At 33.4% G+C, this 25,136-nt stretch overlaps 1 protein-coding gene and 1 long non-coding RNA gene across 3 annotated transcripts; one reads left to right on the top strand and one right to left on the bottom strand.

The window, feature by feature from the left end:
• Positions 1-1,062: 1,062 nt before the first annotated feature.
• LOC108482431 (uncharacterized) lies at positions 1,063-2,645 on the top strand. The gene has a single exon (XM_017785563.2). It carries the CDS (start codon positions 1,457-1,459, stop codon positions 2,351-2,353), a length of 897 nt encoding a protein of 298 aa, XP_017641052.1. The 5' UTR covers positions 1,063-1,456; the 3' UTR covers positions 2,354-2,645.
• A 16,307-nt stretch (positions 2,646-18,952) lies between these two features.
• Positions 18,953-24,890, bottom strand: LOC108480134 (uncharacterized). 2 transcript variants are annotated; one of them, XR_001870563.2, is made up of 7 exons: positions 24,752-24,890; positions 24,106-24,307; positions 23,515-23,641; positions 22,933-23,131; positions 21,718-21,889; positions 20,008-20,045; positions 18,953-19,286 (listed from the first exon to the last, which is right to left on the bottom strand). It is a non-coding gene; the product is annotated as an uncharacterized LOC108480134 (long non-coding RNA). The 2 variants fall into 2 exon arrangements; XR_008282968.1 differs by lacking the exon at positions 23,515-23,641.
• Positions 24,891-25,136: the final 246 nt, after the last annotated feature.

Genomic DNA, 25,136 nt, shown 5'->3' with positions numbered 1-25,136 from the left:
TACCATTACGAAAGTTATTCGAGCAGTGCTCGTCTAATAACCTTGTTATAAACGTGTTACGCTTATAAGATATTGTTAATCTCTTTTGTATAAATATGTTATCCTAATATGATCCTATTTTATCTCACGGTAACCATTACATCTTCATTCATTGAAAGTCAAATACTATTAAATAGTAATTAAGTCATTTATCACAAAGACAAACAACCCGTCACTGCGTTTACTTTTCATCTGTCATGTAATGCCAATGAGAGAATATCATTTACCCATTTCTTGGACCATGGATTACACTATTGTGAATGATACTACATACTGCATAAGTCGTATACTTAAAACACTAGCTTTCGATTTCTTATCTATTTGAACTAAGACTTTTACTTACATCAAAGTATACGAGTCATGCATACATAATCCAACATCCACTCAGGATTAATGTATGTCACATTATGAACGTTAGAAGTGAATAAATCCATAAACGGATATAAGATCTATTCTATACTTGGGTCTTGACTAATGTACTGTCAGTTTACTCAAACACATTTATGTCTCTATCTTCTGAAATTCATCCACTCTGATGTTTAAGACAAAGCATCTTTTGAATTGGATTTGATAAACGACATATTAATCTTTCAATCAGTTGCTCATTTCCGATTAGACTAATGATATGTTTATGTTAATCTACTAATGTAAGCTATTTTTTCGTATTACGATCCGACTACGTAATACCGCTTAATATTAATTAAACATTAGATAATCAATGAGCTAATATTTGCTTCCATATTTCTTTATGTGCAAAAACCATTAAAGGCCATATACAAGAACATTAAAGTAATTTATGAATATTATTATTAAACCAGTTTATTTGAAAAATATAAATATACATGAACAAAATACTACATTTAGAGTTTTAGATCCAATAAAATATTCTCATAATTTTTTAATCGAATTGAATACTCGATTAAGGTTGTCATAAGCCCAATAAAAGGTTTAATTAATAGAATAGTGAATAAGCTTCTTTATGTGTATAAAGAAGGAAAAAAGAATAGCAATTAAACCACCTGCCTCGAACTCCATCTAGTAACGAAGAAATCAAGACTCCAAATCCGGTGAAAAACATGGGAATCTCCGCTTTCAAACACCTATAAAGTAGCTAAAGAAAAAAGGAGACTGATCCATGCAAGAAAAAAGTTGAGCATTGCTATATTATAAAACCCAAGAAAAGAAAATGGTTCGTTCTTCGATCTTTACTCATAATTCACTGACATCCATTTGCCAGTTTGGAACTATATTCTTTTAATATCCATTAATGCAGCCAATAACACCTCTGGCACCATCACTATATCTCACTCATACTCGTTCATACGTCACAATATATAGTATATCTACCTTACTCCTTAATTACTTCATTCAAGCTTTGATCCATCAACTCCACTTTTATTAATTCTTGTAGATAACCATGCAAGACCCAATCGGGATTCCCGCTTGTTTTTCATCAGGTGAGAAGCCAACCGACCATGATCCGGCGGTAACCAGGTGGGGTCAGAGTGTTTTCATGTCAGTTTACCGTACAAAAATGGCGGATCACTGTCGTTTGATCACCGTCACTTGGTGCAAGAATCTGTTGCTTCATGGTCTTTCCATATCAGTGGAAGGTCCAGAGGGGGAGTCTCAGTATACCTGCAAAATCGAGCTTAAACCATGGTATTTTTGGAGGAAACAAGGCTCCAAACGCTTCACGGTCGATGATGGTAAACCCTTTGATATCTTCTGGGACTTGAAATCTGCTAAATTCAACGGCGAAACCGAGCCTGGATCTGATTACTACGTTGCTGTTGTTAGCGAGGAAGAGATTGTTTTACTCCTTGGGGATCTAAAGCAAGATGCTTATAGGAAAACCGGATGCAGGCCTGCAAGTTTTAACCCCATTTTTGTCTCGAGAAAAGAGCATATATTTGGGAAAAAGAAGTTCAGTTCAAGAGCTAAATTTCATGAAAAAGGTAGGTTTCATGAGATCTCAATCGAATGCAAGAATGGGGTTGATGATGAACCTGAAATGGAGATGAGAATTGATGGACATGTAGTCCTACATGTCAAGCATCTCCAATGGAAATTTAGAGGCAATGAATCCATTTATGTCAACAAAACAAGAGTTGAACTTTATTGGAATGTTCATGATTGGCTTTTTAGCCCTGGTTTAAGGCATGCTTTGTTTATATTCAAGCCTATTTCTTCTTCTTCTTCTTCTTCTTCTTCTTCTTCCTCTGAAACAGTGAGCAGTGCTCCATCAGAAGGGTTTAATCACAGTGGATCGTCTGAATATTGCTTGTTTGTGTATGCGTGGAAAGTTGAATGACAGCAAAGAGGCCATAGGTCGCTTCAAAATCAATTCGTGTGATTGGGAGCGTATGAATCCCGAAAAAGGGTTGGATTTACTTACAGCTGGGACTGAAACAAGTATTGAATACCAAACATGCCTAATAATTCTCCATATCCAGAGGCATCTGCCAATTCCAGGCTCCAGCTGTTTTGTTTTTTATTTTTATTTTTTATCTGATCTGGATAAGTGAGCTGTTAAGCAAAGCTCCTCTCAGTATACTATTATGTATGTTTTTCTGATATTTTATAAAATAAATTGAAGTACAAAAGGGCGATAAGTGTTATTCGTGGGTTAGTGAATGTCTGTATTCAGCAAATCATTGCTGGGTTTTTTAGTTAGGTATAATAGATTTTAATCTTACTTTTTAAAATAAGTAACAAATATGTTTCTAAGGGATATTTTAAGATATCTAAAGAGGTCAAGTTCAATGTGATGTTTGTGTCATGTATGTTATGAGAAAAGTATTGTAAATTATAATCAACAATATCTCATACACTCAGACACTCATAAATGTTAAGTTTAGAGCTTTAAACTTTAGTTAGGTAATTTATTTAGTCGTTGTCTCAATCAACCTATTTAAATTTTTGGAAGTCGACTTCAATAGTTCTTGACTTTCACTCTATACATACTTACCTTTTCTCTTCTCTTTATACTTAAAATTCTCTCAATTTTAAAAAAAAAAGTTTTATTATTTTGTACAAGCTTTTTAAAATTGGAAGAGTTGTTGAACCGATCAGGCCACCGATATATTGGTATAATCAGTCAATCAGTTCAATTAAATAAATTATCAAAAATTATAAAAAAATAAAAAAAATTAGTACAACTAGCTTTTTAAATCGGTCCGTACTGGTTTCGAGGTCAATTGGTTTGATGTCTCTCTCTCGGGTGGTACCTCGAACTATTTTCGTTCTAACTGGTTTGATCTCGTTCAAAACAATCATGATTTTGCACTTCTTTTACTAAAGGAAAAAATGATTGCTTCAAAGTTTATGAAAGAATACATTACAAACTATGCCATCAATATGGTAAAGTTTCAAACTCTTTTTTTCTTTTTGAAATTTTGTAATTTTTGCAGAAATATTTTTTAAATATTGAGAAATTTAATATTTATTTTATGATTTTTTGAACTATTGGATAATTGAGTTCTTCAAGTTTGGCATAGTCTAAAATTCCTGGAAGTTATTGCATGTGTCGAAGGGCGCTTGAAAAATGTTGGTTTATAAGTGGCATCTACAATGGTGAAATTCATTATGATACTAGAGTTGTTAGCTACATTTTTGGAAAGATGGAGATAAAAAACACATATATGCCATTTTCCATGTAGGGAAGTGACTATAACGCTAGACGATGTCACTTTAATAAACGACCTTCCAATAAAAAAAACATGCGGTAATTAGAGCTGGTAACATCAACCTGACGTATGAGTGCTATCGTTTTTTGGATGCCATCCCATCTAAGAATTAGCCAGAGAATGAACTAGACAGGGATTGTATGATATGCACGTGTTTGGAAAGGCTTGTCCAACCGACCCATCCACTTCATGCAATAGTGGAGGAGATAGATTGATATGCTAGAGCTTGATAGATTGATATGCTAGAGCTTGGACACTTTGGATGGTAGAGGGAAATGATGTTCCTAGGCAAGTATCAAAACATTGTCCATTACATATATCTTTCTCTATTAAAGCCTTTTAAGGCTGTCGGTAGGTTTAGTTGGGGTTCTACAACTCTAGTGTGGAGGTACATAGTGCTATGTAGGGTGACATGAGAACCAATCGGTGAATTGAACAATTGTTCCCTACTTTTGCAAACAATGGGATGGGTACAAAGTTGTGGTTACCACCCATCCTTTCGCAACCATAAGAATTCTCTATCAATAGAAGGTAAAAACAAAATCTTGTACAATATCTTGAAATGACTTCATCTACTGGTATTTGTAATCCTTTATTGCATGAAATATTTGAAGGAATTTAGTGGTTGCTTAGATCATACTTGCTATAGTGAGGACTTGATTTGGATGCAATAAGAAATCGATCGACAAGTTGATGAAGACATATGTTGATGTTGTATTTGCATTTAATTAAATTCAATATTTATATTAATGTATATAACTTTATTTGTATATATTTGTGATTTCTATGGATGATGTACTTGGACAATAAAATTTCCATCATATCAAAGATAACTTTTGAGCATATGTGTTTTTCAAGGTGTGGATGCCTATAATCTATTTCTACATCATGGAGTGGAAACACTCTGACTAGGTGAAATAACATTTTGGGTTCATCTAAGATATTCCAAATGACCCACAAAACATTGAGCGACTTCATAAGATAGATTTGAGGAAGCAGGATAAGAAACAGCCGATGAAACATACATGATAGGTTGAGCTATGAGACGAACGAGTTAAGTAATGCATATATGGGTAAATTATTGAAGACAGTAATTTCCAACCTCTGAGGCATATATGTAATGGTTCAGTTAGGTGGGCAACTGGTGGTTCTATATGGTAGAAGAGTATCTAGTTGTAAGGGAACAACACATACCATCCAACTGTCAATAAGGACATTAGCAAGGTTGTGCCCAAGAATTCGATCCTAGTCTTGAAAACTTAAAGACTTATCTAAGTCTAAATGCTTCTTCTGCAATAAGAAATGACACTTCAAAGTATATTCCAAAGAGTATAAGGACTATCTAACCTTGAAAGAGAAAGGTAATGAAATCTTAGTCATTGAAATCTCTTTAGTGGAATATTCAAGCAACTATTGAGTCATTAATTTTGGAGCCACTAATCATGTTTGTGTTTTTTTGTAGGGGTTCTAGAAATGATAAATCTACAAGATAGGAATCAATAATTGCAAACTAGAGATGGGAGCAGTGTGGCAGCAGAAGCAGTAAATTTAATTTCTGTTGCATGTTTATTTCATGATAGGTATATCGTAAGATTTAATATAAGTATTGAAATTCATAATTATTGTTCTTTTATCTATCATGGGTGGATGGAAAATAATCTCTATTTTATCAAACCAATGATATACTCACTGCTAAAAATTGAACTCGTGAATAAGAAACTTCAAATTTCTCACTCTAATGAGACATACTTATGGCATCTAAGGCTTGAATATATTAACCAGGATATAACCACTAGACTTGTGAAAGGTATAACCTTAAGATCATTTAAAAAGGTGCATCTTTTACAATGTGAATCTTGCTTGGAAGGTAAAATGACTAAGAGACCTTTAATGTGAAAGGTATAAGGGCCACTCAATTCATAGAACTGGAATACATTGATTTATGCAATCTCATGAACATTAATTGAGGTGCCCCAAACCCAAACAAGATGATCCGACCCAAATTTTGAACGTCACATTAGCCACCAGAATGATTGTCCATTAACCACCACAAATCACACCATCCAACCAATCACACCTCACAATTATATGATTAATTCATATTAAAAATAAATCCTAGCACATGCTTTACTAATCAAATCAACAAAAATATTTTATGAAAGTCAATCATACGATACCTGCGACTCGACCTTGCGACGAGCTCAAAAGGAAAGATTTTAACAGCTCGCAGTTGGCAAGGCTCACACTTTGCTAGCTTGTAGTCAACTCGGTGAATCCGTAGCACGTAGTCTAACCTACGAACCCCTATTCTTGGCGAACCCAAATCTTGTGAACTCTAAAAAAATCCTACCCTCACGAATTTGACAGATTGATTTTACAAATAGTCCATCCGCGAACTCTACCTCTATATTGGCAAACTCTACCCTTTGCATTTTTTATTTTTACCTTACATCTATTTAATGTTTCTACATGACAACCCCTTAGTCTTGTGACCCCTAAAATGTTTTTTCCTACTCATTCAATCATCAACTAGATAGTTTGCAGGCTTCAATAATTTCACACTACAAGTGAAAATTTATCTCTCGTGCATACCAACCAATAATTGATTTAAACATACTTAAGAATTAATGACGTGCACCTCATTGTCCAGTGAGCTCCTTAGTCTGCATATATTTGTTAGTCCATTAATTTATCAAACAAATCAGCATGCCATTACAATCCAAACATTCAATCACTCAACCAAGTAGTTATAAAAGACACAAAAATCCACAATTAACCGTCTATAATGTCTTTTTTACATCCCATCAAAATTTATTTAAAATCTAAATCTAAATCTAGTCCTTTGGAATAGTCCCATAGTGCCTTCACATTAGGGTTTGGAAACACAACACATACTCAAGGAATTTGCCTTGCAATGGATCACTAGAAAGCCCCACTTCTCAATTGCCCTGCGAGCTACTTTTTTGTACAATGAATATAAGAAGTGTGAGCTTATTGAAGTTCAATGAGCACACAAAACATGTTACAAGTGAATATATCAATCAAGTTAAAAGTTGTCATGCTATACAGTTTACACAAAATACAGCTCGCATGGTAAAAACGGCATAATAGCTCGCATGATATCCAACATAATCTTCGGGCCATAGTGTCTTATCACAATATGATGTGAATAAAATTTTCTGTATATGGTGGAAGTTCTACCATGGGCATTTCTTGTCCTCAAAAAGAGGAAAGTCGTTCATCCATCGCTCTTCTTTGTTGAGTACTCACAATCCTATGACATGCCAATGATATCCAACGGTTTCAAGTTTTCACAATGTCAACATATCATTCTTAACAAATTCACAGTATAGAATATAATAGGGCTCGCATTTTAGCAGAGTTCGTACATGGTACAGCTTGCAATTCAGCATAGTTCGTAGAATAGCACAATTTGCAATACACATTATTCACATCTCATACAGTTATCATTAAAGCATAGTTCGCATATAATATAGCTTGCATGCAGCATAGCTCATATACAATCTTAGTTCATGTGACACCCCAAACCCATTTCCATCACTAGAATAGGGTTACAGAGTATGACCGTACAAGTCGGAACATTACATAACAAATAGTATTCAATTATTAATTTAATTGAATAATTACATATAATATTCATAATGAAACAAAACATTTTATTACAACATTAAATTCGAGCTTTTAAAACCCTAAAAATAAGTTACGAACATTCAGGGACCAAATTGGAACAAATCAAAACTTTCAAGACAAATTCAAAAATTTTCAAATCAAGGATCACACGCCGTATGTCAAGGCTATTTGACAAAACCTAGCCTTTGTGGCTCCAAACATGCCCGTGTGGCTATCCTACACGCCCATGCTCGACCTCACACGCTCTTGTGCATGAACCGTGTAACTCTCTAATTTGGATCACATAGTTGTGTGTTAGCCCGTGTAAAAACTGTAGCCATACTGTTTTTAAACACGTTCTGGGTACAAGCCTATGTGGCTTACCAGTGTGTATCAAACGGTCGTGTGATAGCCCAAGTCTCAGACTGTGTATGCCTAAAAATGACCAATTTCAAGCTTGATTTCCAACCATATGCACAGGTACCTATACCAATTCATATTACATGTTCACAAGGTTGTAACCACAAATAAAAGCAACAATCACATAATATAGGAACATTATGTCATGCTTGAAATCAAAAAATGTTATCTATTCCAAACCACTATCATATATGACACCTACAAATCATAACTCATACACCAAATTTATCATGCCATATTCTTTCAACTTACTATTTCTTAACTGAACTCGGGATGAAACATGCATACTTCATTTAATTACTTCCTTCACAACATCAAATACCCAACGCACACATATTTTAGATATAATGAGAGATAACAAAACATAACCAGATATTCCTATTATATGCCATATAACCAAGTTATCTGAAATCTACCAAAAGAGTCCTTGAGATAGTGTGTTTCTTTGAGCTTGATCCGATCTTCCAACCGCAAAACAAAATCTACAAAACAAAGGACAAATAGATGTAAACTTACTTGAAGCTTAGTAAGTTCGTGAAAATAACGGTAAAGCTTACCACAATTTAACTTAACAACACAACTGAATAACTAATAAGGTGATTCCTTGCCATTCACAATTCACCACAGGTAAGAGCTACATGTTTCATTAAATCAATTTTCTCAAATGTCATTAGATCATTATTTCAGAAATGCAGGGTATCGCTCATTTGAGCTAGTTTCCAGAACATTGATAGTTTTGCAATACTACTCACACAAGCTGACGAGGATCTGCAATGTATGCAGAACCTCAACCATCATTACGGTTCATTCATCAGAATAGAGCATTCAGTCATTTCACTACTCAATGTTGCTCACACAAGTTGTCGAAAATCCACAACTTATGTAGGATTCTCAGCCACTGAATGATCTATACCATCATAACAAAATATTTAATCATTTAATCATTTCACGTCCCGGCCCAAGGCCAAATCACCTTAATCGTTCGTATCACCAACTCTCAATTGATCAAGTATGCTTAGAAATTCCACATCTCAAATACAGAAAATGTATGGAAAGAAACACTAATTATAAAAATTAGAAATACGAACTAACAGGACTGATTTGCAGTAACAGTCCAGAATAGCTCAATCAATGATCGACGTTGTGTCAATTCATTATTTTCATTTTCAATCAGCAACCATCAATATGGTCCAAACATTATACAATTAAGGCATATAATACATTGAAAAATATACTAAATTTAAACCGTACAAACTTACCAGACTAAATTACAGCAACAACAAAGTACAAGAGCTATTTGATAATTTTCTCTTTTCCCCGGTTTTCCACTCATTTAGGATCTAAAATAATAATTCCATTCAATTCACTAATTTTAACAGCAATATTAATTCATTTTATGCAATTAAGTCTTTTTTATATTTTTACAAAATCGCCCTCAACATTTCACTTCTATTCAATTTAGTCCTTAATCCCCAAACATGTAAATTAACCATTTTTATTTGAAACCCACCTTGACCGATTATTCAAAGGTCTCAATACAACCCCTATTTGCAATTATTTCACACCATGTACAAGTAATTTACCACTTTAACAATTTAGTCCTTAAATGTTAAAATTGTCAAAAAATACTTTACACAATAGTCTTAACTAACAACAAAACTCAATAATATTTCATAAAACTTCATAAACATCTCAATTTCATCAATGACATAATCGTCAATATTTTAAATTTTTACAAATTAATCCCCAGGTTAGCTAGATTAAACTAATACAAGCTCAAAAACATAAAAATTACTAAAAATGAACAATAATTACCTACCCAATCAAGGTGCCCTAGCTTGACCAAAGGTTTCCCATGTCTCCATGACCATTCGGCTTGTCCAACAAGGAGAAGAAAGAAAATTGATAATAACATCCTTTAAATCTTTTAATTTAACTTATTCTTTAATTATTTACAAAATCAACCTTTAATTTATAAGTTATAAATCACTAAAACATGCCCAAAAATGTCCAATATATATAAACATGGTATAATTACCATTTAAGGAAGGTTTAATTGCACAGTTAGTCCTTCAATTAACTTAAATTCCAACTAAATAAACTTAATTACAATTTAATCTTAACTAATTAGGACTAAACGAGAAAATAGCCCAAAAGTTAGTGGATTTAATCATGCCACCACCGCTTGGGTTTTTTGACCATGGTTTAATTACAATATTGGTCCATTTACTATTTTAAATCTATAATAATTAACTTTTACCTCTTTTACAATTCAATCCTTTTACCTTAATTAAGTAATCAATCATCAAAATTACCTGACCAAACTTCAATTCACCGATAATACGACTCTCTCAATATTTAATAAAAATATTTACGATTTTAAATTACGAAAACGAGGTCCTAATACCTCATTTTCAATAACGACTTGACTTTTGAACCAAACCACTTATATTAAATTTTAATTCAATTTCTTAAAATCATCAAAACAAATTCAATATAAAAATTATTATTGGCTCGTATAATTTAAATACTAATTATATGAACTTACTCATCAGATTGTGGTCCTGAAACCACTGCTTCCAACACCACTAAAAAACGGGTTGTTACAGTTCGTATACGGCATAGCTCGCATAAAAGCTGAGTTCTCATATGGCATAGCTCTCATACAATCTTAGTTTGTATATGGCATAGCTCGCATATCAGGGCTCACATATACCATAAAATGTCACGATACACAGTTTGCATAAATAACACAGTTCACCAAATTAACACAGTTCACATAAATAATAGAGCTCTCATAGGTAGGAACACTTGCTTTAGAAACCTAGGATAGGCGGTTAGGCTACTTAAGCTTGCCATTAACACATGACTTGTGTGCTATTGTAGTATGTAAGGCACTCACCTATCACAACTTCATTGCTTTGTCGAGCCTAGGTAAACTTCTGCTTGCTTTTGTCCTTGCTCTAGGATGCTCCTTCACGACCTAAGGCTTCGCATAACAACACACATAATAGGTTACAATCAATCTAAAGTAAGAAAACCTTCCTACCTACCTAGCACCTTGCCATTCGCACCTCTCTGGCGAGCTCACCTCGCACACCTGCTTCGGACTCTAATTTCTTTATTCTCACTTAACTTAATCCCAAATTCTTACCACATAAAATCATATTTAACATTTATTTATAGATCTTTACCATTAATTTCATTCACTTGAAAATGGGAAATCTCGTAATTGTGAGCTAAGAGATTGTTTAAAAATGATTTTAAACTCATTTTGATCTAATTAAAGGTAGGTGTATGAGTAAGGGTAAAGAATAGAGGAGTGTTGACTCTTGGAAGAGCAAGCCCTTTTCTGAGTCTACGCTGTGTCAGTTGTGGGCGGTCAATATCTTCAGTACATTGGGTGCTTCCTTCCACCCTTAGCCTCTTTTGAGTTTTCCTAGCAGCCGCTGTTCTTATTGAGGCAATAGTAGCACCTTCATTCTTTGAACCTCATCTAATAAGGCTAAGACATCCATATTGGCTACTAAAATGGGCGTGTAGTATGAAAACTGGAAGTAGACCCTGCAGCATCAACAAGAGAATTAGCTTGACTGGAAGAAGGAGTGGAAGATGTAACATGACAAATGATGTTCCAATGGCTTGGGTGCAGTCCACAATGATTTTAGAAAATGAACGGAAGCTTCCTAATCTTCCTTACTAAGATCCGTGCTAAATTATCGTCGGTGTGGTAAAGCCAGGCCCTCTTAGTAGAAAGGACATTGTGGGAGTTTGCCCAAAGTAGATCATTCGCTTAATGACCGTTGCGGCTCAGCCCTTGTAAATAATATTGGAAAATGTTTCAGACATTAGCAATCTCCCCTAATTTTAAGACATGCCATTTCTAAGTCACTTAAATTATTTCCAAGCAACATTCAAATCAATATGTTAGCTTTGTTGGCAAATATCCTCTGAGGGCAGGGACCAAAAAGTAGGAAAGCCAAAACCAATTTGAAGCTTACATGTGATCCTCAAGAACTTATTCTTTTTGAAGTGGAGGTTTGAGGCCCAGTTTTGGATGATGGGCTCGAAACCTTGGCATGTATTGAAATGGGTCATTACCGAAGGACCTTATCTTTTTATTTTCAATGGTAAATCTTCTGGACAATGCCAAGAATGATGGCTCATTGTGTAAACAACAGTTAATGAAATGGGCCACCAAAGTCCACCAGAAAAGGGCAGAGAGTTACCCTAGTGCAATACTGTACTCGTTGAGCACCGAGCAAAAGAAAGCATGTATAAGCATATGAAAACCAATCTCAAGTTGAAAAAGAGGACCTACTATACGACGGATAGTATTAGGACCCTTGGGTCTAATCATGGCAGTGTTTCGGGGACTATTACTTCTGTTACTTTGGGTAGGACCACCACTTCCTCTTCTACGGGTAATTATTTTTAACCATTTTTGAAATTTTGAAAGAAAGATGAAGAAAGGAAATTACCTTTGAAGAAAATGTAAACTGAAGATGAAATGAAGAAAGAAGATCTGATAGAAAATAAATATAGGGTTCCGTTTTGGAAGTGTTTAGGTTTCAATATTTTTAAAGAACTAAATGTTTGTGAGAAGTTTTAAAATTTAGGCCAAGTATTCAAATCCTTTAATCGTAGCTCGACACTTGTTAAGGCTGGGGTTATGGGACATTTAAAAACATGGGAGTACCCAGCAGTATTTGCCTACGAGCCTAGAATCTACCAATCGAGATTAACTTTTTACATTCATGCCAGTTGGGATCCACAAAATGTATTTCATAGACTTCTCAGTTATGGCTAGATTTGGGCTTTCCGCTAAGTTGTATATTACACTTGGTCTAGGGAGATTGGCCACGCATTGATGGTAATGGAGATTTCCAAGTTGGTAAAAATTTTGAGGACGAAATTTCTTGAAGGAGAGGAGAGTTGTCACACCCCGAAAATCGACGAATCCAAAAAGATAGGTAAGGTAGATATGTAGACTATTGGGCATGCTGTGGTAACGTAATCCGCCACCCTATTAGCCAAATGATGAGTTAGAGTATTGACGCATAATAGTGTTAAAGCATCCGATTATTGGCAGTATTTAAGGAATTGATCGTAGGATGTTTCCAAGTGAAGAAGGATTGTGCCCAAGATAGTGTGCGCCTATGATGGGGTACGCCTCAGAGTTTTGTTTGAACACTAAGAGCCTATCAAGCGTATAAGGAAGCTGTAAAAGACTTAATTGTCTTTAAGATCACACCAAAGGTGAGTTATCGCCAAGATATGGTACACCCGATTTGTATGAGTACTGTCTACTTGAATTTTGTATTGAGTTTCATTGGGAGTTTTTGGGATTCTGTAGAAACAGAAGTAGAGATCAAATTACAAGAAAAGTGGTAAGATGTGTGAAAGATTGCTTGTACACTAAAACAAGCTCACAAGCAACACGATTGGTTATTTCTCAACAAGAGTCAATTAGATTGATTTAACCCTCCCTATGACCGGTTAATAGTAAGGAAAACTTTTGTCAAATTTTCTTATACCTACCCTTAATTTGGTAGGGAAATTAGTGGGACCAAGAGTATATTTATGAGAATAGGTATTTCTGATGGTTTGTCCATTTGTTTAACGTTCATGTTTTTCTTTCTAACCTTCACGTTCTCTTCTTCTTATTTGATTAAGATCAGACTTAGATCTCGTCAAATGAGTAGATGATTCTACATTCTAGTAAGTCTTACAAATTTGTACTTTACGATTAGAGAAGGGAAGAATGATACTGGAAGGCCTTGTATGGGGGTTACATGTAGTTGAAATGTTAGTAAAATGTCTGTAATAGGGATTCTAATGGAAATCTTATGACCTTTTAAGTAGTTGCTGCTACTGGATTAGGAAAGACAATCGAAACAAAACTTCTGGTAAAAATAAAGGTAGGTCTATAGTGAGTCTCTAAACTTGAGTGCTGCATGTCATGTAAATATGTGTATATGTGTTTGTTGAGAGATATCCACAAATATGTAAATGAGCTAAACAAAGAGAAACATGATATGATGTGCGTGATATAAGATGTTATTACTGGTGTGTATATTTATGAGAATAGGTATTTCTGATGGTTTGTCCATTTGTTTAATGTTCATGTTTTTCTTTCTAACCTTCACGTTCTCTTCTTCTTATTTGATTAAGATCAGACTTAGATCTCGTCAAATGAGTAGATGATTCTACATTCTAGTAAGTCTTACAAATTTGTACTTTACGATTAGAGAAGGGAAGAATGATACTGGAAGGCCTTGTATGGGGGTTATATGTAGTTGAAATGTTAGTAAAATGTCTGTAATAGGGATTCTAATGGAAATCTTATGACCTTTTAAGTAGTTGCTGCTACTGGATTAGGAAAGACAATCGAAACAAAACTTCTGGTAAAAATAAAGGTAGGTCTATAGTGAGTCTCTAAACTTGAGTGCTGCATGTCATGTAAATATGTGTATATGTGTTTGTTGAGAGATATCCACAAATATGTAAATGAGCTAAACAAAGAGAAACATGATATGATGTGCGTGATATAAGATGTTATTACTGGTGTGTGCATGGTCATTGCTAAATACTTTCCTATTATTTGATTCTAGTACTTGAAAAATTTGAGTTATGTAAAAAGGTGAGAAAGAGACCCATTTGTGTAGCCTCCGATAGGGTAGGTATAATGTTGACCAGATAGGTAGATCACTGTGTAAATGAAGATCAATTGTGTAGCTCGTCAGGAAGCTATAATGCTAACTGGACTTGAAGATCATTGAATAAAGTTGTGAAAAATCCATGGCCATGGCATCATATGATAATACGCTAACAGGGTGTGAAGGTATAATACCATGTGGAAGAAGCCCCATCGCATCCACGAAGATGGTTCGTCGGGACAGTAAACAAAAATTACTTAAAAAGCCTTTGGGGTTAATCTTATAGAAAGCCTTTGTGGTGTATTATCTGAAAAGTCTTTATGGCGTATTATCTAAGAAGGCTTTATATCTAATCTTATGAAAAGCCTTTGTGGTGTATTATCTGGAATGCCTTTATGACTAATCTTATGAAAGCTTTTGTGGGGTATTATCTGGAAAGACTACATAACGAATTCTGTATAGCCTAAATGACGAGTGGTTAGACCACCCTTACCATGTAATTAGGGAATGGTTTGGAATTAGATCCTGAGAGAGTTTTCAATATTGTCTTCGACTGAGAAATCCACCTTAGTAAACCACTAGGAGGGTGAGCTTGTCATATCTAGCGGTACGATGGTGTAAGAGTCCGCCAAACTTGGGAATCTTCACATTATGTATCCAGTTATATGGAATTCTATTGGGTGATCAAAACCTTACATTTGTTCGAGTAAATATGTTTGCCTAGGTTAACTGGAAGATTTGGTGTGAACTGAGTTGGTTAACTGGAAGATTTGGTGTGAACTAAGTTGATGACCACAAGAGTTAGTAGGAGAGACAATCAAAGAGTAGTACCCATATGAATAATACCTTTTGGAATGAATTCAGCTGCTATCTTTAAAGGGATAGTGAAATATTATTCAGACTATTGGGCGAAGTTGAAATCCACTAGTTAGATGGATTGTCTATAGGGTGTTCAAGAGTAGAGGCAGGCGTATTGCTATCCACCAAGAATAAAAAACGTATTCTCCAAAGTTTGAAAGGAAGTCCAGAATTTTTTCGTCAAGGAAACCAACACCATCGTTTAAAGGTAAAATTAATTAAGATTCACTAAGTTCTATTGAACTTATGAATGCTATTTTGAAATGCAAGTTTTTAAGGTTGAACTAGCTCACCAAAGAGGTCCAAGCCAGGAATGCACTAATGTGGATGATCGCAGAGCAATATTATGCATACAGAGGGGCACTTTGAAAATATGTTTTTAAATAGAAAATAAAACTATACGCCATAATTGAGTTTTTTTTTTTTTTTTTAAGTTTTAAGTGATATTGTCTTACACTATTATTGAGAATCAGTTGTAACCGGATAAGCGATTAGCTTATAAATCTTTAACTAAGAACAAAAAGTAAATAGTAAAGCAGCACGTTCAGTAAAGTCTTCATCTGTCTTAAAATTTTTTGTTAAGTGTTTAAGTTTAGTAACATCCTAAGTTCAGAACCAGTAAATCGGGTCAAGTATAGGGTGTTATAACCAAGATTTTGAAATTCAGTTCCATGGTCACTTCTAACACTAGTGATAAAGTACAATTTTTCATTTTGATTAATTTTTGAAAATGTGATGAATTTTTCTAAAGCTTCATCTTTAGTACTTAAGAAAAGAACCCAAGTAAATCTAGAATAATCATCTACAAGCACAAAAGCATATTGTTTTCCACCCAAGCTAGTAGTCCTAATTGGTCCAGAAAGATCAATGTGAATTAATTGAAGAACTCTATTAGTAGATACAACATTCATAGGTTAAAAATAAACTCTCTTATGTTTTCCTTTAACACATGCATCACAAAATTTATCTAAATTAAAATCAATTTTATACAATCCTCTAACTAATTCATTTTTGGCTAGTTTATGCAATATGCTCATGCTAGCATGTCCTAGTTTTCTATGCCACAATAATGAATCATGTAAGTCAGCTAAATGGACCATATAAGTATTTCGTATCCTACATCCTACAAGCATAATCTTATTAGAAACAATGTTAATTACTTTACATCAATTAGACTAAAAAATGACATTGAGACCTTTATCACACAATTGACTAATACTTAATAAATTATGCTTAAGACCGTTGACATAGAAAACATTTTCAATAAGAATTGAAGAGTTTTTACCAATGGAGTTGTCACCAAATGTAACTTCTCATCCACTTTTTGGCTTCAATTTGATAAAGTGGCTCTTGTCATCGGTCATGTGCCTTGAGCATCCACTATCAAGGTACCATGAGTTTTTTCTTGAATTCCCACCTTAAAGCAATAATCCTCTTCCTACAAATAGAAAATTAAAAATTTTTTTGGTACCCAAATTCTTTTGGGTTCATAAGTATTAGTTCTTATAATTTTAGTCCCTTAAGGTATCCCTTCGGAAAGGAGATCCTTATCTTGAGTAGTTATGAGTTCTTTAGGGACCCATACACTTTTAACAATATTTCCTTTGTAAAAACTTGGGGTACTTGATTTAACAAATTTTCCCCTTAAACTTTCTCCCTTTTTAAAATCTTTTGGAGAAACTTTGTTAGATGAAGTTTGTTTTTCAAGCAACCCAAGTTGCTTTTGAAGATCATCATGGAATTTTGAAAGCAAATTATGCAAATTTTAATTCTTTTTCTCAAAATCATTAACAATAGCTTGCATATCATGAATTTTACTTCCAAGTTCATGATTGGTTTTGGAGAGTGAACTATTACCATCCTTTAATTTTGAAATGTTTTTATGATATTTTGAAACCATAGTTTCAAAATCCAAACTGAACTCATTATAGACATCTTGTAACTCATCAAATGAATAAGAAATTGAATTAGATAAGTTAGAAGTTACCTTAGGATCATTTATAACCATAAAGCAAAGTTTGACTACTTTTTGATCGTCATCATCGGATGAATCCTCATCACTCTAAGTAGTAACATGAGCCTTGAGCTTTTATTTGCTTGATCCCTTTTTCTTTCATTGGGGAGAATTAAACTTGATGTGTCCTGACTTATTGCATTCATAGCATATGATAGGATCCTTCTCCTTGGTAGATTCAAGCTTGAGACCTTCCTTCTTTTAAAATTTTCTCCCTCTATTGGACCTCATAATTCTTAAATCTCCTAGTAAACATGACCATTTCTTTGTCTTCATCCACCTCTTCACTTGATTCACTATCTTCATTTGTGGTGGATTTAAGTGTAACACCAACATTTTTTTTTCTCAATTTTGGCTTCTTCAGCCTCTTCATTAAGCCTCCTCTCATGCGTAAGTAAAGAACCGATGAGCTCATCCAAAGTCAATGTTTCTAAATTTTTTGCTTCTTCAATTGCAGTCACATTGGCTTCCCATGATTTAGGCAAGCTTCGAAGCATCTTCCTTACCACCTCTTCATATGGATATGTCTTCACATAAGAATTCAATCTATTGATGATTATAGTAAATCAATCGGACATCATCTTGATATCTTCTTTGGGTTTCATTTTGAAGGTTTCATAATTTAAAGTAAGAATGCCAACTTTAGACTTCTTTACTTGGCTAGTATCTTCATGTGTGACTTCGAACTTATCCCATATTCCTTGGCATTTGAATAAGATGAAACTCTACTATATTCTTCCGCTCCAAGTGCACAAAATAAGGTGTGCATTGCCTTGGCATTCAACTGAATGCTTCTTCTATCTTCCTTATTCCACTCTTTCTTGCTCTTTGGAATAATGAGCTCTCCTTCTTACTTGAGAGGTATGGATGGACTGTCCATGATAATGTCTCATACAACAAGATCATTTGCTTGTATGAACAACATCGTTATTGTCTTCCAATATGAATAGTTGGCACCATTGAAGTAAGGACGCTTAGAGATATATTGTGATTCTTCAAGGAAAATTGAACCGAATGTAGATGTCGTATCTTGTGGATTGATTTGTAGAATGTTGAGCTTCCTTAAGGATCTCTGATTTGGTTGTTAAATTGTCTAAAAGGGACTTACTCTGATACCAATTGTTAGCTCAAATAATCAAATCGAAATTGCCAAGAATGGGTGAATTGACTGTTAAAAATTTTGTGAAAGTTAGAGAGAAAAGATAGAAAATTGAACATAAGAATTTAGAGTGGTTCGGTCCCAATTGCCTACTTTACTCTCTTAACTTTCCACAACTAAGGTTTTTCCCAACACTACAGCAAAACAGGTTTTTAGCGGCGTTTTTTTAGGCTTATAGCAGCGCTTATAAGCGCCGCTAAAACTATTTGCGACGCTTTTACAAACGCCACAAAAAATGGCATTAAAGATAGTGCCGCAAACATTTTGTGGCGTTTTTGAAAAAAACGCCGCTAAAAATCATGACCTTTAGCGGTGCTTTTCCCACAAACGCCGCTAAAAGTCATGACATTTAAAAAAATTATTTTATTTTAATTAAATAATATCTATTTCTATGTTAAATATTATATTATGTTTAATTTTGAAATTTAAACAAACTATATACTTTTAAGGATAAATAAAAATATTAATTAAATTAAACTTTCCATTAAAATTTAAACTCCAAAATTAAATATAAAAATTAATGAATTTAAATTTAATACATAAAAAAACACACACAGGCACACAAAGTATTTACAATTTCTAAAACAAAATTCATCCTAGTGAGAAAATAATGCCAAATCATCATCACCTCTCATTAGTCAAAGGAAAAAGATTAAAAAAGAAGAAGAAACAATATACAACAGAGGGTTGGTTCAAGCTTAGATGAAGCCAAAGTATTGCAGTGCCTGCATATATAACTTAATGAAGTACTTTGATCTTGATCTTGGTTAAGACTTGTTCCAGCAATAAAGAAAATTGTTAAACGGAATCTTGGTCACCTGATTGAGCAAAACAAGAAAATTAGCTATACCATTTACTGTAATGAAAGTGAAATCAATAAAAAGTAAACCCATAATAAAAAAACTGATGCTAGGCTAATCGTAAATGCTAATGTTGCTGTAAATAAGTGACAAGCATAAGTCCAGTTTCATGTTAATGGAATTGTAAAGGCCTCAAAAAGAAAATAAGTAGCCATATATGAAAAAGACAAAAAGGGTCAAATGAAGGTTAAAGGAGAAGTTATGACGAACCTCACATGTTTAATGTCTATCTCCTTTCTCGATTTCATGCGACTCATAACATGTTTCACTTTTTTTATTAAGCTCACAAATATCATAGGTTTTTACTTATCATAATCTTAATTTCTATGTCCAATAGCATTGATAAAGTTATTCTTTTTCATTCAAAAAAATTTGGTATTATCTTTAGTCACTTTGAAATGTCTAATCGTTGAAGATGAGAGCAAAATGCCATAGTTGCTGAAAAACAAGCTCATGGCAAAGTTCGAACTCTATACCTCTAGCATATAAGGGATCTTGAACCCAAAGTATTGAAAATGTCGATCAAAAGGAAGAGAAGATAAACTTGACGATGAAACTCTAATGGAAAGACGTTAAACTTTTGGAAGAAAAAAGCAAAAGATGTTTAAGGGACTCATGTCAAAATCAAACTGGTAATGGATAAACTCGGGGCTTATCAAGATAAAAAATAAAAAAGAACCTGCCTCGTGCTATTGCATCCTCTTTCCTTCTCAACTCCTGCAAAATATAAAGTTAACATTCAGTTACTACAAGGATAAATTAATCTAAGAGCAAAATGAATAGCAAAATCACCTTACATACAACACAGTTACATATTGCATCCGAACATATAAGAATCAATTCATTACATAATTTTAGTATTTTCATAATAAAAAGACTACAGAACATAAAGATATTTTACAAGCAATCAGCCAGAAAACCTAAACTGAAATATGAATTGAAAATTCAGATTCAAAAACTATGGTTTTGATTTTTTTGTGCCAAGATAGCAATATTTAAATTACTTCAGAAATCTGTATCATTTGTAACTGCAATACGAAAGGAACAACTTATCACAATTGGTATCGAATACCGCAAAAATAAATCGGAAGCACCACACTTATTATTCAAGGGCCAGCCTCACTCGACTGTAAACAGCCAACAACAAATTACCTGTTCACGCTTATTCAGTTCAGCCTCTTTTGCTTTAAGTTCCTTCTCTCTTGCTTTTAGATCATATATATTTTAATCATATATGAGACAAAAACATCAAAACAAGTCTATGATTTTAATCATATATATTTTAATCATTTTGTGACCAAAGAATGGATGTTGGATAGAAAATTTTATAAGAAAATGCATTGAGAATCGGACAAATGTACTTCAAAGTTAACATCTAAAATTAACATCGAAAAAAAATTAACTTTTATGAATGATATAACAGCATAAAAAATATCTTCTATCATATAAAAAACCTCAATTATTGATGTTTTTTTACTTATTAGTTTTAATTAATCATGAGGTCTCAAAACAACCACAATTGTTACTAACGCTAAAAACAAGATAGTGGATGTACCTTGTGAAAAAAAACAAATTATTTCTCTTGTAATTTATATGAAAATTTAAACCATTTAAACACGAAATGCAAAGTACAAACACAGTTCCAGCTCAGAGGCCCCCCGGGGAAACAATCAACAGGTTTCTAATTTCAACTCAACATTTGCCCTTCCTCTTTTGATTTAAAACTCAAAGTTTTTATGATTTTTTTTTATATTTTTCTTGTCAAATTTACTGTTAATATTATATTTGAAGTTTGTATCTGTCTCTTTCAATAATATTACCTTCAAAATTTAAACATACATTCTCTTTTTAAAATATAATATAGGTTATCACTTCACTCAATATTTTTTCATCTATCAATTCAAGTTTTTATGACATAGGTAGAATCAAACTAAAAATCTTCTCATAAAATTAGCTACCTATAATTGTTTCAAAGCTACAGCTTAGGGTAAGTCAGTTTCCATATGACTAAATAGTAAACAGTAACCAATCTGAGTTAAAAAAGAAAAAAATATATAAGGGAAAAATAATAGATAACCAGATGAGAAGATTTGTATCTACGCAAACCTCCTTAATAACAACAAAAACATAAATAAGCAATGAATCCTTCACCAGACACCAAATTCTCAGAGTATACTAATAATAACACACTTAAATACAAATAGAACTTTATGGAAAAGGTTAGAAAGAATAGCCATCAATCATTCAAAACTAAGTTATTACAAAAAAAGGCATCTACGTAAACCATCTAGAACGGCTATCAAACCACCGAAACATGAAGAGAAAACGTTCAAGATCAGGAAACAAAAAGCAATAGTATTAATTAGAGCACGAATGCTATATTTCTTACCTCCATTCATGCTAGTTTGATCACCAATCAACTTTAGGAGGAACGGCAACAAGTCTGGCCAACTTTTTGGCCAGTTGTAGACTGCAATAGCTGCTACAGTCATACTGATTGCTGTGCAAAGTTTTCTATTAGGATCATCCAAAGTTGATAAAAGTAGTCCGCGGATAATTTCCTGACAATATAATCATGATTGATTTAATATGGAGGTGGATAGGGTATATTAAACACCAGATATTTACAACTTGTTGATTACTAGCTACATTTAGAGGTGGAAAACCCATTCATATGCTTCATCTCAAAATTTAAAGTGAAAATTAAGATAGAGAAAGAAAGCCAAAAGATATGTGTATGTTTGTGTCTAGAGCAGCTCAACAGCAGGTAATAACAAGAGGAAAAACATTTTTTTAACACTTATTAGTAACCATGTATAGATAAGGAACCAATAAAAAGCATGGCTAAATGTTTCAGCCAAGCCATAACTGTTCAATAGAAGTAGAACTGCAGAAAAACAAAAACATACAAAGGCATATTTAGAACTATGCAAAGAAGTATTGAGGCTCTATACAGTAACCAAAAGTATAATAACAAAATTCAATTTTTAACTAAAACATATTTGCACATTAACCACTAACTAGAATACAAATTAAAAGGAAAAAGTGCAGAAAATATATGAAGGCTTCTTCATAGCATAATCACAAATTTAACACTTATTCTTTCATTTTATCATTTTCACCATCAAAATTCAAATTTTAATCAAATTATTTTTCTTCGGAAAAGTTATTGGCAGTCCACACATGATAAAATTAATAAAAAATTTTCAAAATTTTAAAATTTTAAAAAACGTAGTAACATTAAAATTTTAACAGTTTGGTCAAATTTTTCGTCCAAAGAAAAAGATTTTCACTAAAATTTGAAAGTTGACACTGAAGAAATAAAAAAAATTAAAGAAATAATTAAGGGCTAATATAAAACGACAGTTAAACTACCTTTTTATTAGTTTAGGCTTGCAACAATGACATTCAAGATGGTTCAAAGCAAACCTTAATGCAACTAATGATGAGCATTATCAACAAGGTTTCTCCATTTCTCAGTAAAAAAACATTAACATACAAACGCTAAACTTGACACTAACACAAAACAATGTATCGTTTTTATACATAAAAAAAATTCGCCATCTGCAAGAAAGTGAAGGGCCTAATCTTGTCCGATTCTTACCTCTTCGAGTAAAAGAAGTTAGTCGATATGCCGATTTACACACATATATACAGATGGTAGCACTGGAATCAAAGTGCAATTCTAAACAACCTGCTCATCACCACAACTATTATTGCCGGGACTGCTTGTCAACAATAGAAGCTCCATTAGCTCCAACCAATACTCGAGGCCTCTAAGGTAGTGCCCCAACAGCATGCACCTTTAGGACAGATATGAGAATATTAGAACTCAGCTATATTATAATACAGTGATGGGGTTCAAACAAATTCTTTGAATCTTAGACAGAGTGACTGAAGTATTTCGAAGTTTAAACACAAGAAAATCTCTCAGATCTACATTCGGACATCTTTCTTTCTTACAAAGTGTAGTGGTCAAATACAAAAAATACGTTCAAATTTAAACAGGATTGTACCGTATGGTGAGCAAATAATTACATAGTATTGCAGATATCCAGTTAAACTTATGAAAAACCAAATTTCATTTTATTTTATATTTTTTTTAATTATACATAAGCTTCTTGGGTCAAAATCATCTAAAAGAAATGAGAAGAGTGTGTGATTGAATGGGGGGAGGTGGACTAACCAGAGAAGAAGACGAGCAAGATAGTCACGCGTTAATGAAATGAAGGACTGGAATTGAAGAGAAGTATTCTCAACAAGTTCTGCACAGTCTTCACTCCCAATGTTTACAGTTCCAGTTGTGATGTTCTCTAACACACCATTCCAACATAGAATATCAGCCTATCAGTAGCCATAAAAAATTGGGAAAATTGCGTTTATTAATTTCCCTTGCTACTTAAATATGTGTGGCCGAATACGGAAAACTAGCTTAGCTTTAATTAATTAAACGTGTGAAGCTAAATTCATAGCCTTTTATCCAATTAAATATAGGATTTATTAGGAGCTGTCTGAGTAGGAAACATGGCACTTGCGCATGCTAACGTAGTTTCTTTTTTTAATTGACATTAAACAAATTTAAATCTTCATTTTCCAATGAATCCTAACTTTAAAGAAAGATTTTTTTAATTAATTACTGTTGACATCTTTTGTTTCAGACTAAATAATACCCTCTGCATTATTTTTCCAAATTTGTAAAACCATTTTACTATGTAGCTTCCTAGATTTAATAGAAATGCAACCCATTCAGCTTACAGGCGAAGATTTTATCACGTACCAAGGTTTTTATCAAGAGTCTTTGTAAACTGGTTCAGTGCTGGTGGGACTTTCAACCTCTGCTTAAGGATCCTTTTTTTCCTTTGAATGCAAACAACCTTAGGCGACTTCACAAAATGGTGCAGATCCTTCTTTGGAGGTAAAGCTCCTCCAATACCGAATTGCTTTGGATGCTTCTCAAACAATGGATTCACAACCTTCTCCTAATTTCCAAAATTGAAAAGAACAGATAGTGAGATAACTGTAATCAACTACATTACTTGTTTCTTCTTGGCCGTCAAATATACAGGAATTCTTGATATAACAATCTTAAACTGCTTAGGAGCTTTTTCCTATCAAACCAACACCGCAATAAACGGAGACCAGCTTCTCAGCATGAATAAGACAAAATAACCTGAGACAATCAAAATTCACAGAAAATGGTGTGAAGGATATATGAGAACTAAGTTCTAAAAACAGGAGCTAAATTGTGGAATGAACCATATAATTCTATATATACAGAAAGATATTGCATGGTTTTCTCTTATGACTTCAAAAGAAAAACTAGAAGAAGAAGAAGTTAGAAATGCTATCACTAAGTTTCGTTTTGGTTGGAAGCAAAAGGAGAAATAGGACAAACAATAAGTTGAAGAAATGAAAGAGACTACCGACGGAGATGCAGCACGATGATGCAGAGGAATAGAAAAATTTTTAGGGATTTCGGGCAAAATTGGGGAAAATCAAATGGGGAAAAAAATAAAGGATTTCCGGTAAAATTGGGGATTTAGGGGAGGGGGGAAAATAAACCGCGCCGTTTCTATGGAATTTTTTTACTGCGTTTTTACAAAAATGCCATTGTAGGTCATATTTGTGGCGTTTTCACTAAAAACGCCACTATAGCTAAACTTTTTGTGGCATTTTAGCTAAAAACGCCACTATTCTTTAGTTTTAATTTTTTTTTCATTTTTAACATATTTTTTCTTTTTTTCTTTCAAATTTTTATGCTGATATTATCATTTTTGGAATTTTTAAAAAAATTTTAATATTAAACTT

The sequence above is a fragment of the Gossypium arboreum genome, chromosome 1 (genome assembly GCF_025698485.1).
Source record: "Gossypium arboreum isolate Shixiya-1 chromosome 1, ASM2569848v2, whole genome shotgun sequence".
In the NCBI taxonomy this organism is placed as follows: Eukaryota; Viridiplantae; Streptophyta; class Magnoliopsida; order Malvales; family Malvaceae; genus Gossypium; species Gossypium arboreum.
This window is presented reverse-complemented; position numbering and strand designations above follow the sequence as displayed.

Bases quoted from the DNA above. Each gene is read 5' to 3' on its own strand.
- LOC108482431 (XM_017785563.2), top strand. From the start codon at position 1,457: ATGCAAGACCCAATCGGGATTCCCGCTTGTTTTTCATCAGGTGAGAAG.